This window comes from Medicago truncatula, chromosome 3 (assembly GCF_003473485.1).
Source record: "Medicago truncatula cultivar Jemalong A17 chromosome 3, MtrunA17r5.0-ANR, whole genome shotgun sequence".
NCBI classification, from domain to species: Eukaryota; Viridiplantae; Streptophyta; class Magnoliopsida; order Fabales; family Fabaceae; genus Medicago; species Medicago truncatula.
The window spans coordinates 51,175,989-51,197,192 of record NC_053044.1 but is presented as its reverse complement, the minus strand read 5'-3'; the positions used below and the strand labels follow the sequence as shown (position 1 = coordinate 51,197,192).

Genomic DNA, 21,204 nt, shown 5'->3' with positions numbered 1-21,204 from the left:
TTCTAGTGAAACCAGTTAGTTAGATTATCTTTGATAACAAAGAAATCTTAAGTGAAGTCATGATCTTTGTAGGAGACTCAAAAGGTTTGTGGAAACCTAGATCTTTGAGTAACAAAGAGCTTATTTAGTTGGATTCTTTATGGTGGAATATGAAGTATAGCTGGTTTGAGAAAAGATACTTCAGTTATTGCAATCAATTTAATTACAATGTGATGGAAAAATGTATGAAATTAGAATGAAACCAACACTTAAAACTGTGTTCAATTAAAGAAGATGGAATTGAGATTATGGATTTCTATGGTTTTGAGAGAGAAAAGAGATACGAGTAAAAGATTTGTGTAAATTTTTATTGAATTGAATTCGTCATTATTTACAACACATGAGTGAATATATTTACAACTAGACGTTGTAACAAACTCCTGTAACAAACTAACTACCTTGGTTAACACGCTTTGTTACTAGATTCAACTTCTGAAGACATCAGAAGCTGCACATCAGAAACTGTACTTCAGAAGCTGGTACTTCAGAACCTATACTTCAGAACCTGATACTTCAGAAGCTATACTTCAGAAACTGTAATTTCCAAACAAACTACTAATCAAAGATAAAGTTAAAACTAACTAAATTGAATTCCTAAACCAATACAATGGATTAAGTCCTTCAATATAATGAGACAAATCTATCAGTTGGATGATGACCTAGTATAATAAAATAGGCTAATTTTTCTTATATTCTCTTGCTTTTTATAATTCTTTATGATATAACTTCAACCTTTGTCTAACTATTTTAATTGAAGTTAAATGATATAAGAGATAACTCTTTCTTCTCGTGAGTTGATTTTAGCAACAAACAATTACAATTATAATGGTCAACACAATTCAAATCCTATCTGTTGTGTTTGTTAGCACCTTCGAATGGGAGGTTAGGTACGAGTCTTAGAAATATATAGCTTTGAATGAGAGGTTAGTTTGTAGATGGTTACAAATAATTTCTTCTTACATGAAAGAAATTAACATATACACCCTCGCTTAAGAGAAATATAAATTGAATCATTTCAAATATCATAACTGTATATAACAATGTTTCTGTAATAAAAAAAAGGGTTAAATATGTTTTTGACCTCTATAAATATACCAACTTTTCGTTTTAGTCATTCTAAAATTTTCCTTCAACTTTTAGTCCCTCAAAATTTTTTCATTTCCACTTTTGGTCCCTCCTTTAAAGTAAACTCATATGTAGAATTCATATTTTTGAATGAAATTTTGCAGAAAAATTCATAATATTATAAGAATCTCTCCTAAAAAAATTTAATTTTTTTTAACAAAACATGAATTTTTATATTTTTTTATGGTTAAAAATTCATATTAAATTTATGTTTTGTTAAAAAATTATAATTTTTTTTATGAAATTTTTTTACAATATTCTACACATTTCTGCACCATTTCATTAAAAAAAAAATACTAAAATTAACTTATAAATAGGGACCAAAAGTAGTGATTGAAAATTTTATAGGGACTAAAAGTTGAAGGAAAATTTTAGAGAAACTAAAACGAAAAGTTGGTATATTTATAAAGATCAAAAACATATTTAACCCTAAAAAAAACTATAACTATGTTATGACAAAAAATTAAGAGTTATAAGCTTCAAAGTAAAATGATTCTATTTCAACGTAAGTGGTAAAGATATTAAAATTCTTTAGTGATATGCCTAAATTGCAGGTCATGGTGATACATATAAAATTAAGAGAGAAGAAGGAAATCTAATTTTAATATTTCTTAGTTTCTTAATTCATTTTTTTACAAACATATTAGAATACTAATCCATAAATGCAAGGTCCCAGCATTACAAAAAAACAGCAACGTTATTTGAACAGCAATTTGGTTGACAACCACATTAACAACTATATTTTTACGAAGAGAAGTATGTGTTGGAACAAAAATTAAAGCAATAGAGAGAAATTAAAAATATAATATGAGTATGAGAAAGAAAGTTATCATAAAAGTTATTAGGAAATGGTTGTACAAATATCATTTCTCTATTGCATATATCTTTTGCTAGTGTAAGAACTTATTCTTCCTTGTATGGCGCTTGTGTAATATCTTGGGTTTCATATATACTCATATAATATCTGGCATTGGTCCTCTTCAAAAAAAAAAATCTGGCATTGGTACCGGTTTTGGATAGTAAACCCTTACGCATTTGTTGTTAATACACTTATAAATAAAATCATGTACATTTAATTTGAAAACTTTTGGACAATCACCATCGACTTCGCATCCTTTTTTGTTGTAATGAAAAAGAGAATAAAAAAATGTTAATAAAATGAGATAAAAAGAATGTGTATGAACTACAAAGTAATTAAGCAAGATTGAAAAGAGTGAAAATATGGCTTACCGTCAACTTCCTTTGCAAAACAAGAAACAAGGAAAGAAATAAAATTATAGTATAAAAAAACTTGAGAGTTTTAGCCATATTCTTTTTTCTCTTTGCATTTGACAATGGAATATGAGTCGATCTTTTTATAGTGTATAAATCTGATGCAATGTAAAAACTAATTTAATATTTTTATAGCTTAAGTAGATCAAAGTATCATGTTTGTCTCTTTAGCACATTTAATAGACGTCTCTTAAGTAGATCAATGTATTGTATTTATTCTCTTAATTGGTAAGGTAGCACAAAAAGCTTACTAATCAATCATTTTGTATTTTAATAGATCTAACTTTAATATATCACTTTTCATCATAAACGCACCAAGTAACTTCCATAATATCGAGGCAAAATTATTTTTTAAAGGAAACTTATAATTAGAGTCGAAGCGACTAATATACAAGAAATTAAGAATAATATTAAAATTAATCAAAAAAACTAATTAGATCATCCACGAATATCCATATCATTAGTGTTACTAAAAACGAGATAAAAGATTGTGGAAGAACTACAAAGTGATCATCCTATCCTATCCTATATGTGAAAAAGAGATCACATTAGGGGTGCCCTATTAGGTTACTCCTTCAAATTTTCCTGTCTCGATATTTTTGCATATATAATCGTGTGGTTGCAAATTTTCATGTTTCAGAAATAATTAATTTTAGCAGTCTTATATTCAGTTATTGCAATTTTTTGAGATAAAAACATGAGATTTGTTTTAAAATTACATAAAATAAGAAAAAAATTGAGTAATTTTTTATTTGAGAGATTGAGTAATTTTTTTTGAAAATTATTATTTTTTATTTTAAATTATATATGGCAGATTTCGAATAAACAACACTGTCACACCTCCTCCAATTCAATGAAAAGAATATTACCCATTACTCTATCAAGAAAAATGATCGTGGTATTTCCATTTGAGAACCTCCATACATGCATCTATTTTTTTTTTTTTAAGAAGAAATAACATGTATCAGTTGGTATGGATATTGTGGATAACACATGAAGTTGGCTTTCAAAGCCGGAGCATTTCACTTATTTATTGGTGAATATTTAGTCATTAGATTATTTGATAAAATAATATTATTAACATTTCAATTATGTTGACACCCCAAAACCACAACATATCATTTGCAGCACCTTAATAAATTTATTAAAATAAAAGAAAATGTTGAACAACAACGTAGAGAGAGTAGACCAAAATCTAATATAACTAATACAATGGTCTCCTTTAAAACGTTACATGTTGGAAAACAAAAGAGGATTAAAGAGTAAATAGGAAAGTAACTTATGAAATTGTAAAATTTTGCAAATATTCCTCTGAAATTCAAAAAAAAAGAAGGAAAAAAACCCACGAAATTGTTAAACGTTAGACAAGCATGACGTGGTTGTTGACTATGTACATGACACTACCACATGGTATGACATGTCATGGAGTATTTGCTTTTTCTTTTTGAAAAAAAATATTTTGGAGTTTTTTAATAGTTATGAGCAAATACCTCCGTTGAAATTTTATACTTGTGTGCAAAATGCTTCATGAAATTGATAATAATCAACTAAATTGGTCGTTGTGAAAAGGAATATGCAATATAGCCAGTTTAAATAAAGTATCGGTACTTTAGTTATTGCAACCAACTTAATTATAAGAGTGTTACTTTTCCCATCCTATGCCTTTCCTCACGCGCCCTATTTTTTTCCAAAATTATCCTTGGAGCATTCCGGATTAGGATTATATAATCCGGAATGATGTTTTCTTTTGTTAAAGGGTGAAAAAATGAGCAACAGATTTTTCCAGATTTTGTAATCCGGAAACTTCAAAAAATAGGGCGCGTTACATGATGTTTCCGGATTACATAATCCGGAAACCCCCTAAACACCCTTTTTCAAGGTAAAACAGTTCGGATTATATAATCCGAACTGTATCAGCACAAATTCTAAACATGTTTGTAACATAGATAGTCATTTAAGGGACAATATTAATCTTCATAACTCTCATCCTTCTGTTTTGGTCATTATTACCTGGTTTTAGTTAAAAATTGGGTTTTCGGGCTACTTGATCGGATTGCTCCAAAACTTCCCCAGAAAATTAGAAAAAATTCAAGAACCGTGACTCCCATAGAAGAGACTTCTTTGGGGACTCCGCCCCTCAAAATTCAAAATTCCGTGTTTAGACCCATTTTTAATTTTTCATATTCTCAGAAAAATCCGAAAAAAATTGCATTAGTTTTATTTGATTTTTAGAATTTTTTGGTGCTATTTTTATATTTTTATGATTTTATTTGACAGGTTTTTAGCATTTTTTACTTAGTTTTTTTTGTTGTTTTTAAAAGCAAAACTCAAAACTGCTGAAATGTGAGAGAGTCTGATTGCTGATTATACATAAGAATTGTCCGGATTATAAAATCCAAAATAGTAGACATGAATTCAGATTTTAAAATCCGGAATGCACAAGGGCATTTTTGAAAATTTTACAGAGCGCGGGAGAAGACCATAGGGTGGGAAAAGTAATAGTTTAATTATAATGGATTAAGTCCTTGAATATACATGAGACAAATCTATCTCTAAGGGGAGCAGTATATGTAGCTACCGGTTGGATGATGAACTAGTATAATAAAATGGGCTAATTTCTCTTATATTCTCTTGCTCTTTATTTCTTTTGCATAATTTCTTTAAGATATAACTTCAACCTTTGTCTGACTGTTTTAATTGAAGTTAAATGATATAAAAGATACCTCTTTCTTCTTGTGAGTTGATTTTAGCAACAAAAAATTACAATGGTCAACACAATTTAAACCCATATTTGTTGTGTTTTTTAGCACCTTCAAATGGGAGGTTAGGTACGAGTCTTAGAAACATCATGGAACCTGATCAAAAACAAAATTGAGTATATGAAATTGGAGGCTCCACATTTCTAATACTTTCAATTCCTTCAAGTGTTGAAACTGGTTAGTGATTAAAGTTGACTTGAATGGTCTATTCTTTTCATTAATGAATGTTTGTAGATGGTTACAATTGCATGAAATAACACTGTTCCTTCCCATTGGTCCATATTTTTGGTTAGCCAGCCACCTTTTGGTGCCTTCCCTCTCCCTTATTCCTCACTTCTCTTCGTCTTGGATACTCCATTGACATTGTATTTGGTAGTATAGGAGAATGCTTGCACCTGGATATGGATACGGCGGGGGCACTTCTTTGTATAGTAAGGTGTTTAAATTTACGTAGGAAATAGGTAAAAGACAAATCATTTAGACAGATACTTTCTTCTTACATGAAAGAAATCAACATATACACCCTCGCTTAAGAGAAATATAAATTGAATTATTTCAAAGTTCATAATTATAACAATGAGTCTGTCTGTGAAGGAAAAAAAAAGTCATAACTATGTTATGACAAAAAATTAGAGTTACAGGCTTCAAAGTGAAATGATTCTATTTCAACGTTAGTGGTAAAGATATTAAAATTCTTTAGTTATATGCCTAAATTGCAGGCCATGGTGATACATATAAAATGGAAAATGTTAGATATCAAGAATGATTTTATCAAGAAAGATTCAAGAATGACATGGCACAATAATCATCCTTAGATTTCAGTCTCATTTATTAACCTTTCATAAAAAATAAAAAAAAATACATAACACCCACCACCCCATGATTTCTGGTCAGGCTGAGATTTTATTGGCTAACATTAATTTCAGGACAATTTTTTTATAAAATCTAAAGGTAATTATTCTGCCATATCATTCTTGAATATTTCTTGATAAAATCTTTCTTGATATTCCTTAATTTCTTAATTCATTTTTTTACCGACATATGAGAATACAAATCCATAAATGCAAGGTCCCAGAATTACAACAAAAAATTTAAATGGCAACCCATGTAACCCATGGATACAATTATTGCATATATTTTTTTGCTAGTGTAAGAACTCATTCTTCCTTGTATAGCGTTTGTGTAATATCTTGGGTTTCATACTCATATAACCTTTTTGCAGTATAACCTTTTCGCATTCGTTGTTAATACACTTACAAATAAAAGGATGGAAGTTGAAAATTTGTGGACAATCACTATCGTCTTCACATCCTTTTTTTGTTGTAATGAAAAAGAGAATAAAACAATGTTAATAAAATGAGATACAAAGATTGGGTGATATTTCAGGTTAATCATTTCCCACCATGGGAATGTTGGATTCAATGATTAGATTAAGTGAAGAACATATTCTTAACATGCTCTCTCAACACTAGATTTTTCTTCACACTATCTTCCAACAATTTTAAAAATCGAAAAAAAATTTGATAATATTTTTTTAAATACTGTAATTCATTTATTGAATGTTAGAATTATTTTTTTGAAAAAATGAAAAAAAAAATTATTCAGAATTTTATTTCAAAATATTTTCAAAAACCTTATTTTCCAAAATTTTATTTTCTTAGAAAAATAAAAAACTTTAATTTCAAAATATTTTTTTTAGGGTTTTTATTTTATTTTTCAGAATATCTTATTTTATTATGAAATTAAAAAATATATTCTTTTTAGAAAAATAAAAACTTATCTTAGTTTCCAAAATTTTATTTTTATTGAAATAATTTTTTTTTCAAAAAAGAAAATTCTAACATTCAATAAATGAATTACAAAATTTTAAAAAAAAATTATCTGAATTTTTTTAATTTCTAAAAATTAATTTTCAGAATTTTTAAATTGTTGGAAGATAGTGCGAAGAAAAATCTAGTATTGAGAGAACATGTTAAGAATATGTTCTCCACTTAATCTAATCGTTGAATCCAACTTACCCAGGTGGGAAAGGAATAACCTTTCCCATATTAACACACACCCAAAGATTGTGTATAAACTACAAAGTAATTAAGCAAAATTGAAAAGAGTGAAAATATGGCTTACCTTCAATTTCCTTTGCAACAAGAAACAAGGAAAGAAATAAAATCATAGCATAAAAAAACTTCAGAGTTTTAGTCATATTTGTTTTTTCTCTTTGCATTTGACAAATGGAATATGAGTTGATCATTTTATAGTGTATAAATCTCATGCAATGCTAAAACTAATTTAATATTTTTATAGCTTAAGTGGATCAAAGTGTCATGTTTGTCTCTTTAACATATTTAATAGATGTCTCTTAATTAGAGTCGAAGGGACTAATATACAAGAAATTAAGAATAATATTAAAATTAATCAAAAAATTAGTTAGATCATCCCCACATATTCATATGATTAATGTTACTAAAACGAGGTAAAGGATTGTGTACGAACTACAAAGTGATCATCCTATGTATAAAAAAGGGATCACATTAAAGGTGCTATTAGGTTACTCCTTCAAATTTTCCTGTCTCAATATTTTTGTGTATAATCGTGTGGTTGCAAATTTTGATGTTTCATAAGTAATTATTTTTAGCAGTCTTTCATTCAATTATTGTAATTTTTAGAAGAAAAAAAAAAGAGATTTGTTTTAAAACTACATAAAATAAGAAGAAGTTGTTTTGAATAATTTTTTATTTGAGAGATTGAGTAATTGTTTTTGAAAATTATATATGGTAGATTTTAAATAAACGCCACAGCCACACCTCCTTCGATTTAATGAAAAACCCATTGCTCTATCAAGAAAAATGATCGTGGTATTTCAATTTGAGAATCTCCAAACATGCATCTATTTTTTTTAAAGAATAAATACCATGTGGTGAATATTTAGCCATTAAAATAAAAGAAAATGATGAAACAACTTAGAGAGAGTAGACCAAAATCTAATATAACTAATATAAAAATCAAAAGAGTATACAAAGGTCTCCTTAAAAACGTTACTCCAAAATCCAAAACAAAATTGAGAGCATCAAGGCAGAAGCAAGCAAGGGGAAGAGGAAGAAGTCGAAAAGAAAGTCACTGTCTTTCTTCTGCTCTGCACCTCCTCCTCCTCCTGATGGCTACTCTTCTTTTTCAAGTCTAGCTGTTGTGGCCCTCTGCACCCTTTTGTGCTGTGCCTCCCACTCTGCCATCATGTTTGGCTATTGCAATTGTTAATTTTAAATACTCTTTCATTTCACTATTCTCATGCCATGCATTTTCATGCCTATAATTGGCTCTATATTTTTGTTACACTCTCTCCCTTCATAAATAACTTTACTTTGTAGCCCTTTAACTCAATTTAATCCAACTCGATCTTCTTCATTTCGTCACCCCCCTAACACAAACACAGCCTGTGATGAAATGTCAATATCTAAGCTTGTATGTCAAGTCACTATCACATTAGATTCTCTCTCTTTCTTTCAATTTATCAAGAGCCTGTTTCTTTTTGTTCTTTCTTTAATGAGGAGAGAGAGGCTGAGACATTTTTAGTGACTTGACTTTCTTTTCTTTTGTTTCATCTCACTAGCTATAGCTTCCAAATTTTTCCAATATTAATTTGTTGCAATAAAAAACTAATTAGATCATGATGTGAGAGGAATCCCAAAAAGGGTGTATTGAAATTTGAAAGTTTGAAATCTAAGGTAAATCCACAAAACTAACTGCATCCTAAGGAACCACCCTGTACACAAGTTTCCTCAAAGAGTGAAAATGATAACAAAATTTTGTTCTTGGAAGTTGAAGGTTGAAAGCTGTAGCTAGGATTTTGAAATTCATAGCTAGATAGATAGATCTTGCTCAAAACTCAAAACTTAGCTTGGTTTGTTGCTCAAAAAATAATGCATGCCCTTGCCTTGTCGTAAAATCTGATACATACAAGATAACAATGTGTTTTTTCAATGCTTCCATTAATGTATATGGTTTTAGATTAAACGTGATGTTAACAAATACCTAAAGATACTAGTTAACAAAATTAAAAAGTTGAGTTTTTTTTTTTTTAACTTTAAAATAGTTGAGTACAATCTTTTTAAAAGAATGATGCTATATTGGTTTTTTTTAACTCCTGTTCTTAAGTTAAGATAAGCGGTTAACATTTCTCTTAGACCAATTCTCATTTCTTTTTAAATTCGTGAAGGAGTGTCGTTACAACGTTCCTAATATATCCGGATTAACTAGGTAAAAATTTATTGGAAGATTAAATTGATTATTGAAAGACAATATTTAATAATTGGAAGACCAAACTTTCAAAAAGAATGATTTTTTTAGGGGAAAAAGATGGATCTATCTTTTTATGATTATAATATATTTAAGGATTATAAAGACAATGCTTTAAGCATTTGATTAGGATTAAAATGAATAGTTACCCTCTTATTTAATGTATTGACTTGTATTTTCAGCAGCTTGTTAGTGGAATAAGACCTACGAAGAAATGTTTCTTTTTACGGTATTGTAGGTATTTAAAAGCAAGCATCAAAACTGACATAGCAGGAATGTGATGAAAAAGAAAGGCAACCCCACAAAGCATTTTAATAGACATGTACACACGGCATAATAGGAGAGGTTGAGGCATGTAGTTAGGGAACCCTTCTGACCCAATGGATATAACATATAGGCATAACCCGCACCACTACTAATATACATTCTTAAAAAGTTTTATCTTTATTTAATTAATTAATAGCATATACGACATCTCAAATGTTAATTTTGCACCACTAATTGATGTGTATTTGTACTATTAAACTAGTCTTAATTTAATTATTAATTATTTACAATTGTTCCTTTTTAATACAAAAATATAACAATATATTTTAACGACACGGTTCAAAAACAACAATTGATTGTATCTTTGAATTTCTGTAACACTTTTATTTTTTTAGGGAGAATTTTTAAAACACTTAAAACTTTTGGTATGCAAGATAGAATGAAAAACTTATCATAATAAGATAGAAGAGTGATATGATACCAAAAAGAAACAACATCAAAAACCCTCGCCGTCACCACCTTTCCTCTTCTTATTTATATATAGGTGATTTAAGGTTAATTTTAATTCAAAATCATCTCCCTCAATTGTTTATCGTTCTTTTTTAGTTAAATGAGTGATTTCCATGTAATTTTAGTTTTCTTTCGTTTGTTTTTGTGATTTCATCGTTTTTGTATGTCTTTGTTAGTTTTCATTTTTCATCTTTGTGCGGTATATTTTTTATTTCTCGTCTTAGTGCGGTGTTTATTTGATTCAGGTTGAAATATTAGTTTTGAGCAAATGCATATTCAATCAATGACTTTGGCGTCGTCAAAGTTGCAGATCCAGACACAATAGTATTCCGGAGACTTGAATATAATCATATTTCTAAAATCATAAATACTCTGTTGTTTTATGTTATTAACATGAACGTTGTGAGTTTGTTCGAATATTCGTTATTTTGTTTTTAGCGACTTTGAATTTGTATGAATGAATATCGTTTATTTGTGTAAAAAAAAAAAAAGACATCAATTGTTTGATTTACATGTAATATACTTTAATTATAGGTCATGGTGATATAACGTTAATAAATGATATTCATTCAAATTGACAGAGTACATTGATACAATATAAATTCAAATTATGGTAAAATATATTATATTAAAATTATTAAGTTACCATTGTGGAACAAAAACAAAACGATATTCATTCATTCAAATTTGATATATTACATTCATAGTGATATTGATAAAATCTTTAGTGTCTTTATTATGTGTTTGATATATACTTTAATAGCGATATGGTAAAATATATTATGTTAAAATAATTAAGTTCAGCTTGTGGAACATTTTTTTTTATGAAATTATATTTTTTAATATTTTAACGTTAGTAAATTAACAAAAATACTAACAGACGTTAAAAGTAATTAAATAATTTAGTCTATGTTTGATGTCACGTTGGGGTGATTTTGGTTTACCACCATGATACCAAATATATGAGTAGCGTATGACATTTATAATTTATTTTAACCTTAAATTAATTGTTAAACTCATTTTCACATAAATACATTCAAACATAAATAACTACATCCAAACATAAATCAATTTAAATTTGACTCGCTTTTTTCAAAATTAATTTTGTAAAATTAATTCATTCAAAATCAAGATATTGTAATTTAGTGGTAAAGACTTGTGACCTTTGAGTGTGCTCCACTAAAAGTCTACCCGATTCTTTTTATTGTCAATTTTGATGGACAAATTTGACTTATTACGAAAAATGGATATCCAAAATTAATTTTACAAAATTTAATTGTTTCCTATCCATTTTATTGCGATAAAATTCCTTTAGTGATATGCTTCAAAGTAAAATGATTTTATTTCAACTTATTAAATATTAAAGATATTCTAATTATAATTAAAATTATTTAGTAATATACTTTCATGATAGGTCACGGTAATATATCGTAAATAAAGAGAGAAGAAAACAATTTACGTAATTATAATTTTTTCACAATGGTGGCACCAATGGTCATGGTCACCTATGAGATTTGAGCCAAGTCTCTTGAGGTTTAAAAATCAAACTCGAACCAATAAGCTAATATCTTTGACGACAAATTCGTAATAATAAGATCTGCGAAATTACAAAATAAAATAAAATAAAATACAATCACATGGTGCCATCACAAAGATTAAATGGCAATTCGTGGAATATTCTTGCATAAGATGTAAGTGTAAGAACTCATTCTTTTGTGCATGATATTTGTGTACTCTCTTAGATATGATACTCAGACATTAGGTGGCATAAACATAACAATTTTGCACCGATTGTTATGGCAAATATGCCTATAAAACTTCGACGAAACTTGTTTACAATGATCATCAGTGCTACACTCAGGAAGATTTCCTGCAACGAAAAAAAAGAGTGAAAAAATTCATGTTACTAAAAGGAGATATAAGATTGTGTACGAACTATACAGGAAACAAGGAAATTTGAAACAATGAAAATACAACTTACTCTTACCGCTAACCTCCTTAACAATAAGAAGCCTGAAAAGAAATAAAAGCATGGCATAAAAAATTTTGAGAGTTTTAGCCATATTTTGTTTCTTCTCTTTGCATGTAACAGATGAAATATGACCTCATCATTTTATAGTGTTTAAAGTTGAGTAAATAGATAATTTTTCTCCGAAATTGTAAGTTTCGTCAATTACCTCCTGAAATTAATAAAATTTACAGCAGTGATTTTTTATTTTTTTTTGAAAAAATAAAAATGAAATATATTAACAAAGGCGATGACCACCTAGTATAAGATGTACTTAATGGACACCTCTAAACAAACAGTCATACAATGAAGATATAAGAACACAGATCAGTCGATACCCAAATATAACAAGGGGTCCAACCACCATCTTATAGGGGATAATTAACAAAACTTACAGATGAATGTAATCGTTTGAAGAAAACGAAATCAAATTGTGTAATGCTAAAAACAATTAACTTTTTTTAACACTTTAGTAGATCAAAGTGTTGTATTTGTATCTTTAACATATATCCATATGTTGTGTTTGTCTTTTTAACACAGTAAAGGGGTCGTATAAAAAGCTTGCTGGCCATTATAATTCATATTGTATATTAATAAAGGGGTCGTATAAAAAGCTTGCTAGCCCTTTTACTTATATTTACTATTTGTCATTAAGAGGTGTCTAACTTTAACTAATATTTACTAGGTGAAATATCATACGTGATCCTTTAAGTTAGATCATTATAATAAGTTAAGTTTTTTTAAGTTTTTTTTTTTTTACAAATTGATCATTTAAGTCATAAAAATCTGCATCATTATTATATTTCTCATCAAACTTAATTAAAAAGTGTTTATATGGACGTTTAATGTTAAGTCGGTATTTTCAAATTCACCGCTGTTAAAACTAAGGTTTATTGGTCTGTTATTTAATTTTGATTTGAAAAAAAGATTGTTTATAATATTATTGATGAAACACATGTCTATAAAATTAGGCTCGAATTCAAAAACAAGAAAAAAAATGTGCATAATAATTAATCATAATTTATGTCATAAACGTTTTTGAACCTACCATCTCAATGTTAAGTGGTCTGTAAACACTTTTTTATGTAGTTAGCTGAGAAAATTGTGACAGTGTAAATATTTTATGACTTAAAGGATCAATTGGTAACAAAAAAATATATAAAGGGCTAACTGATAACAAATAAAACTTAAATGACTAATTTGTTATAAACTTCTAACTTTAAGGACCACTAGAGGTATTCTATTTACTATTTATCGAAAACAAAATAAGTATCAGAGTACCTTTAATGTGAATGGATCCTCTCATGCGATATATTGGGGTATGTCGCGTCATTTTTCGGAGATCAAGCTATTTTCTTAGCATAGACTCGCTATTTTTATTCACGACTGAACTTTTAATTTTTTTCAAAAGAAAGTGGAAAAAGGTTCAAATAACACATTTTTAAAGATTGAGGGTTCGGGGATTGGTTATATTTAGGGAAGGTGTTAGCATCCTAAATATTCATAGTACTCTACGAGAACCTCTTGATTTTGTTTAACTTTTTGTGCTTAAACTTACTTGTTTTTTTTTTTTTTTATCGACAAAGAAGGAATTTAAGAATAGTAATTAAAAAAAAAAAAAAAACAGCAAAATTGTTTTTTACATTTTTTATTGATTTGTACATGCAATGTTTAAATATAGAGGGAAAAAAAAAGGGTTTTTTTTTTTTATTATTGTGCTTGACAAGAGTTTCATCTTGCTCCTACGTATCTCCAGGTGCGATGGAGAAATCAAAGATACGTAGTTCTGGGTAGAAAATGTTTGTGTGTTGATTGATTTTATTTATGAAAATGATTTAGTTGTGCTTGGGCGAAAATGTTTGCTTAAAAAAGAAAGAGAGAGACGGACTCGCACTTGGGTGATGGTATCCGTTTAAGGAAAAGATTGAACGTGAATGGGTGTGAAAAAAGGTTTGCTTAAAAAGGGGCGGACTCGCACTTGTGCGACGATATCCGTTTAAGAAAAAATTAAACGAACACGGGCGTAAAAAAAAGATTTTTGATTAATGTTAGTCCAACAAATAAATAGTATGTTATATATATATTACCAAAATATTCTGGAGAACGATTTTATAAGCAGAATGAGAAAAATGATGTTAAGCTGAATTATGAAGTTATTTTAAAACGGACCAGAATATTCTGGAGAAATATAAAGATAAAAAAAAAGTAGAACAATATCACTGGACCAGAGAACTGAATTAATTTAATTATTAATTAGGACCAGATTATTCTGGAGAGTGATTTAACTTAATTGCAAGCTAATATTAAGATTTGATTAGGACCAGAGCACTCTGGATTTATTTAATTAATAAGGACCAGATTGTTCTGCAGAATAAATAAATTAAATAACAATATAATATTAAAAGTTAGTATAGGACCAGAGCACTCTGGATTAAGATGTGTGTATTTAATGTAAAATAAATGAAAAAAAGATAGAGAGAGGGAAAACAAGAAAACAGGAAGAGAAAAGGAGAAGAAAGAGGAAAGAGAAAAAGGGAAGATGATATACATTTTATGGGAAGAATAAGAGAAAGACTAAAAGATGAGGGTTGTTTTGTTTTTGATAGTGATGGTGTTTTTTGTGTTGATTTATGGTGGTTTTATGTTGATTTGTAGTGATGATTGTGTGATTTTTTTGTGGTTTTATGTGGTAATTTATGTGGGTTTTTTTTTTTTTTTTGTGGTTTTAATGGTGGTTTAAGTGGGGTGCGGTTTTGGTGCATAAGGAAATCCTTATGCACCCTACATAAATTCAGAAATGGTTTCTGTGAAATGTACTCAAAAACCATTAGATGTATTTAATGGTTTCCAGCACCATCCATAAATCCCAGCCCATTAACCGGTAGCCCAACATAATTGCTTCCTACACCCCCAAACGAAACCAAACGAAACAACACTACAACCGTGGAAATCATCATTTAGTTCAATGATGATTTCAGAGTGTTGATTTGGTTCAATGACAGTAACAAATGTCCTTATTATAGTATGTTTTGTATAAAATTATGCCAAAACCATTTTGCTGTGGAAATGGTTTCTATGAGTTGTACTCCAAAACCATTAGATGTACTTAATGGTTTCCAGCAGTTTTGGAGAAGGAAAGGAATGTCGCTGGAGAAATTCGTGCAACCTCGCTGGTGAAATCACGTCGCAATCACGTCGCCGTGAAGCTGGCCGGATAAATCACGAAACCAATTCCACCTCCAAACCCAGAACCATCACAACCCACTTCAGCGGATTGAACTAGATTTGCACTGAGTGCGTCGAAACATGCTGGACCTTGATGAACTCTTGGTGAATCGAGGATTTCGCGAAGCTGCTTAGCTTTGTTTGAAGAACATGAAATTGTGATTGTGGCGCGTAATGGTTTAGAGTTTCTGTGGGATTGGAATAGGAAAGGGGATGAAAATGATGTACAGAAGTGGTGGAGATGAGGAACACAACAGGGACCGGAGGTGGCACCGGCGCGGCCAATTATGGCGGAGCAGCTCATGGGAAGAAAGCGACGGGAATAACGGAGGAAGAGAGAGTGAAGGTGATTGATGCGAGAATAAGAAAATCTGATGGTTGTGAAGTGTTTATGCAGGGTGCATAAGAAAATGACTTATGCATAATAACTTTTGCCGTTTAAGTGGTGGTTTTTGTAGTTTTAATAGTGGTTTGAGTGGTGGTTGTGTTGTTGATGATGAAGAAAAGAAATATACTAAGACTAAAAAAAATTGTAGTGGTGTGTTGCTGATTTTTTTTCTCTATCTAAAACTTTTTTATTTTTTTTCTCCCCCTTTTCTCTTCAAAACTCCCTTTATTTATAGAAGTTGGGACACTTGGAGCTCAAGGCAAAATTGTAGTTTGGAGATCAAGTTTGAAGCAAATGGAAGAAAGTTGGCATGTGATGTCATCTTATTTTATTTGTAGTATGACCATAACGTTCTGGTATACGCTCCAGATCATTCTCAACAAAATTTCATTTTGTGTTTCCCTTTTTTTTAATAAAAAATTAAAAAAAGACAAGATAAAAAAGAAAATAATAAAAAGGACTAAAAAAGGTGGAAAAAAAACCAAAAATGAGGTATTTCAAAATCTCTGTGCCAATTTATTTTTTAAAAATAGGCAAAAAAAAATATTTCAAGCAAAAAATTGGGGTATGACTGGGTCCATTTAAATTTTTAACATTCATTTAAAGGACGAAGAAAGACCGTTTAGAAAAATGTGAGTTTTAATGAGGTAGATCATAAGATACTCTAAGAAAACATGAAAGAGAAAAATTTAGAGATTTAATTCCCACTTTTAAATTTTAGGGTTAAATATATCAACTCTTTATTTTAGTCTCTCTAAAAATTTTGATCAACTTTTAGTTTTCAAAAGTTTTTCATCTTCACTTTTGATCCCTTTTTAAAATAAACTCATATGTAGAATTCATATTTTTTTTAAAAATTCGCAGAAAAATTTATAATATTATAAGAATCTCTTTAAAAAAGAGTTAGAATTTTTTTATATTTTTAGAGGTTAAAAAATTCATATTTAATTTTGTTTTCTTAAAAATTTCTAATTTTTTTGCGAGAGATTTTTACAATATTCTACATATTTTTTCACAATTTTGTAAAAAAATACAAAAATTAATTTAAACATAGGAATTAAAAGTAGCTATTGAAAAATTTAGAGAGATTAAAAGTTAAAGAATTTTTTTTAATGAACACTAAAATAAAAAGTTGATATATTTATAGAGATAAAAAAATACATTTAACCCTAAATTTTAATACTAGTTAATTTTATGGTCATCGTAAGAAGAATGAACGGAAAAGCGGAACTCCAACAACTTAACAGAGAAATATTTAAATTATAGCTAAATGGGATTCATCATGCATTGTTTGGGACATCTCTAATAAATTACCTTATGCTGCTAAATTATGTAAATGGTCTCCTTCAAAAAAAAAAAAAAAATGTAAATGGTAATAAGGGCGGTGTTAAGACATTTGTTAGGTCAAAACACGAAAAAATTTAATTTAATTTTACTAGACCATTGACCCATGCTAACGCACGGGTCATTTTAAGAAGTAAATATTCATGTAAAAATAAAACAATGTAGTTCGCTTGAATGTAAAAATTGTCGTGAATCAAAGCATAATGTCAATTACGATAGACTTTGTTATTGTTCCATAATTCTAAGACGCGTTTCTGTTACTTTAACATAACATATAATTTTAAAAGGGAAACTGAAGTTCGTTGACATGCAAATAATTTCAATAAGTAAGAAAATGAATAGTACACAAAAAAGTCCTACACATTACGGAAAACTTCTTTGTAGACCACATTTGATGCAACATCGGTATAATCGTCGTCCTCGTCATTAATCAATATTTTTAAATCACCCCTCGAACAATACGTGTGAGTAAGATATGATGGTTGAACAATAAAGAGTATTACTTATCACGATAAGCACAAAATAGTGGAACAAAATTAGGAAATGCCCAACATTTTAGGATAAAGATTAATATGAATAAAATGAAATTAATATTTTTGATGAGACATTTTTTTTACTTAAGAATTGGCATGTAAATTGGGAGGGCGCAGAACAAATGGATGCACTTGAAGTGGAATAAATTTAGGAAATGCCCAACATTTTAGGATAAAGATAAATACAAATAATATGAAATTAATATTCTTGATGGGGCAGTGTGTTTGACTTAAGAATTGACTTGTAAACAGGGTTTAGGGGCGCAGAACAAATGATTAAGATAGTTGACTCGGGTGAAATGTAGTAGTTACTTGAATGAGAGGAATTAAGATTTTTAGTTTGTTTCCACCCAAAACATATTTTAGAGATGTGGATGAAATCTCTTACTTATTTGAATGAGATAAATAAGGATTTTAGTTTGTTTCCACCAAAAAATTACTTTAGAGATGTGGATGAAATCTCTTGGTTACTTGAATGAGAGAAATTAGGATTAGGATTTTAGTTTGTTTCCACCTAAAAAATATTTTAGAGATGTGGATGAAATCTTTAGTAGTTACTTGAATGAGAGGAATTAGGATTTTTAGTTTGTTTCCACCCAAAACATATTTTAGAGATGTGGATGAAATCCCGTAATTATTTGAATGAGATAAATAAGGATTTTAGTTTGTTTCCACCAAAAAGTTACTTTAGAGATGTGGATGAAATTTCTTAGTTACTTGAATGAGAGAAATTAGGATTAGGATTTTAGTTTGATTCCACCCAAAACATATTTTAGAGATTAGGATTAGTAATTGTTAGTAATAATGTTACTAAAAGTGTCACCAAAAAGGTAGTAATTGTTACTAATAATGTTACTAAAAGCTATGCTACTAAAATGCTTCAATAACACAACAATGCTACTAAATATAGTTTGAGGAGCACAAACACAAATATATAAATCAAAAACCAAAGCAAGCAAGGCTAAATTATTTATGAAACAAAAAAATAGATGCTTCCAAACCTCTAAGAAACTAAAACTTAAAATTCAAAGTGGAAAGGTGTTGCAACATGGACTAATTGTAAATAACATCAAGGTAGATTGTATCATGTGACCCAACCATCAGAGCACCCTCTCTGATCTTCACACCTTCACGAAAGTTGCTTGCAAATTCATCTTGTCAAGAAGGAAATCCATAGGGGGATCAAAAACCGGGTAGGGGATACTCTTGTGAAACCTATCAGTCAACTGTATATCAAACTGTCCGTCACCAACAAAAACCAAGGTAATTCAGGCACCAAGATCGATTCCGTAAAAGTCACGAATCGCTTTCCATCCCTTTGTGAGAAAAAAATGCTCCATTTACTCTGTCGACCAATACTTCAAACTTGTTGGACTTAGGATCAGTCAATATTGCATAGCGCCCAATTTGATCTCCAAAATCACCGCCAAACATGTTTGGCAAGCATACTGCACCCTAAAAAAAAAAAAAAAACATCACAAACGTTGATAAAATAGAATGCAAATAATTAAGAATAGGTATATTTCGCAAAAAACACATACAACATGAATGTCATATTCAACGATATATGATATGTATTTCAGTCTCAGCTTGTTGATTGCTTTGTCAAGATCGGAAAGAGGGTTTTTCACCAACAGACCTACAAAAGATTAAAAGGGATTGAAAGAATGATTTATACTTTACAACAGTGAGGAATAAGAGCAAAAATCTATATATTTAGTATAAACCAGAGTGGAATGAAGATATAGTTATCAGTGAGGCAATGGTATGACAGCAAAGTCTGAATATTTCTGGAAGCCATGTTGATTAAGAAATTTCGGTTTAAGAGAAAGGTATGGTTTTAGAAAGAGATTTCGGTTTAGGAGAAATGATTAAAATATATTGGTGAGGGTTTGGAGGAGGGGAGTTAGGAGATATGGTTTATGGAAATCAATTAGATAGGTTTTAGGAGGAGTGAAGTTAGGAAATCATGGTTAGGGTTTGGAGGAGGGGAATTAGGGAATATGGTTAGGTTTTGAAGGAGGGAAAAGTTGCTAAAATATTAGGTTAAAATTAGGGCAACAAAGCTTTGTTTAGGAATAAGAAGATATTTATGTTACTGTCATAGGCACATACCAATCATTTATAATTTTTTTTTTTTTTGAAAGAATCATTTTTAATTTCTAAATTATAGTATTTAAGAAAAACTTTATACCACCAACCCAAAACCTTTTAAAAATTTATTTAACAAGTCCCAGTAATAATTATATCTTATCACAATTTTAATATACAATCTTAATCTTAAAAAGTTGTATGATCTGGGAAGAAAGATTACTAGAACTACTAGTCTTGACAATATTTTTTTTGTTTTTCAAAGATTTTGTTTTCTTACTAAAATAATTGAAGTTAAGCTACTACGTGGGAATGGTCATAGTATTTTCTATACGTAAAAGAAAACGGAAGATAACATTTATATATTGAATTTGAAATAAAAACATTCTAGTTGAGATGTTATTGAAAGTTGTCTATATTTAATACTCATATTACGATGATATATTAAAGGAAAATGTGGAACGGTGCAAAATATTTTCGCACATATCACACGAGGGCATAATTAAATGTTTTTGTTTTTATAAATCCACATTTTTTTTAGGGGTTTACAAATCCACATTTATCCTGTAAAAAATTATTTTTAATATTATTAGAATTTTTAAGATTACTTTTTTTTAGTTCCTAAAAAATTACAAGTTTTTTTTTAAGAATAAAAAATAAAATATATTAACAATGGCAATGGAACCGCTTTAGCACAACAAAATTACAAGTTTTTAAATTAGTCCCTATGAAATTTTAACGATAACTTTAGTCCTCCATTTTTTTGACAACTTTAGTCCTCCATAACATTGCAATTTTAAGAATAGTCTTTATTTTAATAACTTTTTATAAAATTGGATATTTTTAGTCCTCAATATAGTCCCCATAAAGTATAAATAGGGACTAAAAATGAATAATTTTTCTTAAGGATTAAAATTAAAATCTCGTGATATTTTTTAACTCTTATTATTATTATAATTTTGAAATTAAAATAAAAATAAAATCATTTAAATCTTAAAGTCATCATGATTACTCTTGACGGTGCAATGATATAACACGAGTCACGTATTTTAGTTCTTTTTCAATTGTTGAGAATTGAGACACAAGTCTGCCCTTGCTCCATCAATAGACACAAGCCATTGTGTGATATGTGCGAAAATATTTCGCACCATTTAGCAATATTGTATATTAAAATTATGGTAATTCACTGTGATTTTGAGATAGAGTTATGATATTTGAACAATCATATGATACAACTCTTGTGATAACTTCTATTTTCTCTTTTTTTATAAAGTGGTTGTACAAATATCATTTTTCTTTGAGATAATCAGTGTGATGTCAATCACACTTAAATCCTTGATGGGTGGTTATTAT

General features: G+C 29.0%; 1 protein-coding gene and 1 long non-coding RNA gene across 3 annotated transcripts; both read right to left on the bottom strand.

Annotated features, from left to right (window-relative positions):
* Nucleotides 1-1,842: 1,842 nt before the first annotated feature.
* LOC112419996 (uncharacterized) lies at nucleotides 1,843-7,444 on the bottom strand. The gene is made up of 5 exons (XM_039832109.1): nucleotides 7,320-7,444; nucleotides 6,341-6,506; nucleotides 2,752-2,819; nucleotides 2,395-2,454; nucleotides 1,843-2,278 (listed from the first exon to the last, which is right to left on the bottom strand). The coding sequence occupies exons 1-5, from the start codon at nucleotides 7,441-7,443 to the stop codon at nucleotides 2,145-2,147; spliced, it is 552 nt and encodes a 183-aa protein (XP_039688043.1). The 5' UTR covers nucleotide 7,444; the 3' UTR covers nucleotides 1,843-2,144.
* A 4,246-nt stretch (nucleotides 7,445-11,690) lies between these two features.
* On the bottom strand, nucleotides 11,691-12,406 carry LOC112420486 (uncharacterized). Of its 2 annotated transcripts, none has more exons than XR_003010638.2 (2): nucleotides 12,250-12,406; nucleotides 11,691-12,132 (listed from the first exon to the last, which is right to left on the bottom strand). It is a non-coding gene; the product is annotated as an uncharacterized lncRNA (long non-coding RNA). The 2 variants fall into 2 exon arrangements; XR_005645511.1 differs by having other exon boundaries at nucleotides 12,244-12,397.
* Nucleotides 12,407-21,204: the final 8,798 nt, after the last annotated feature.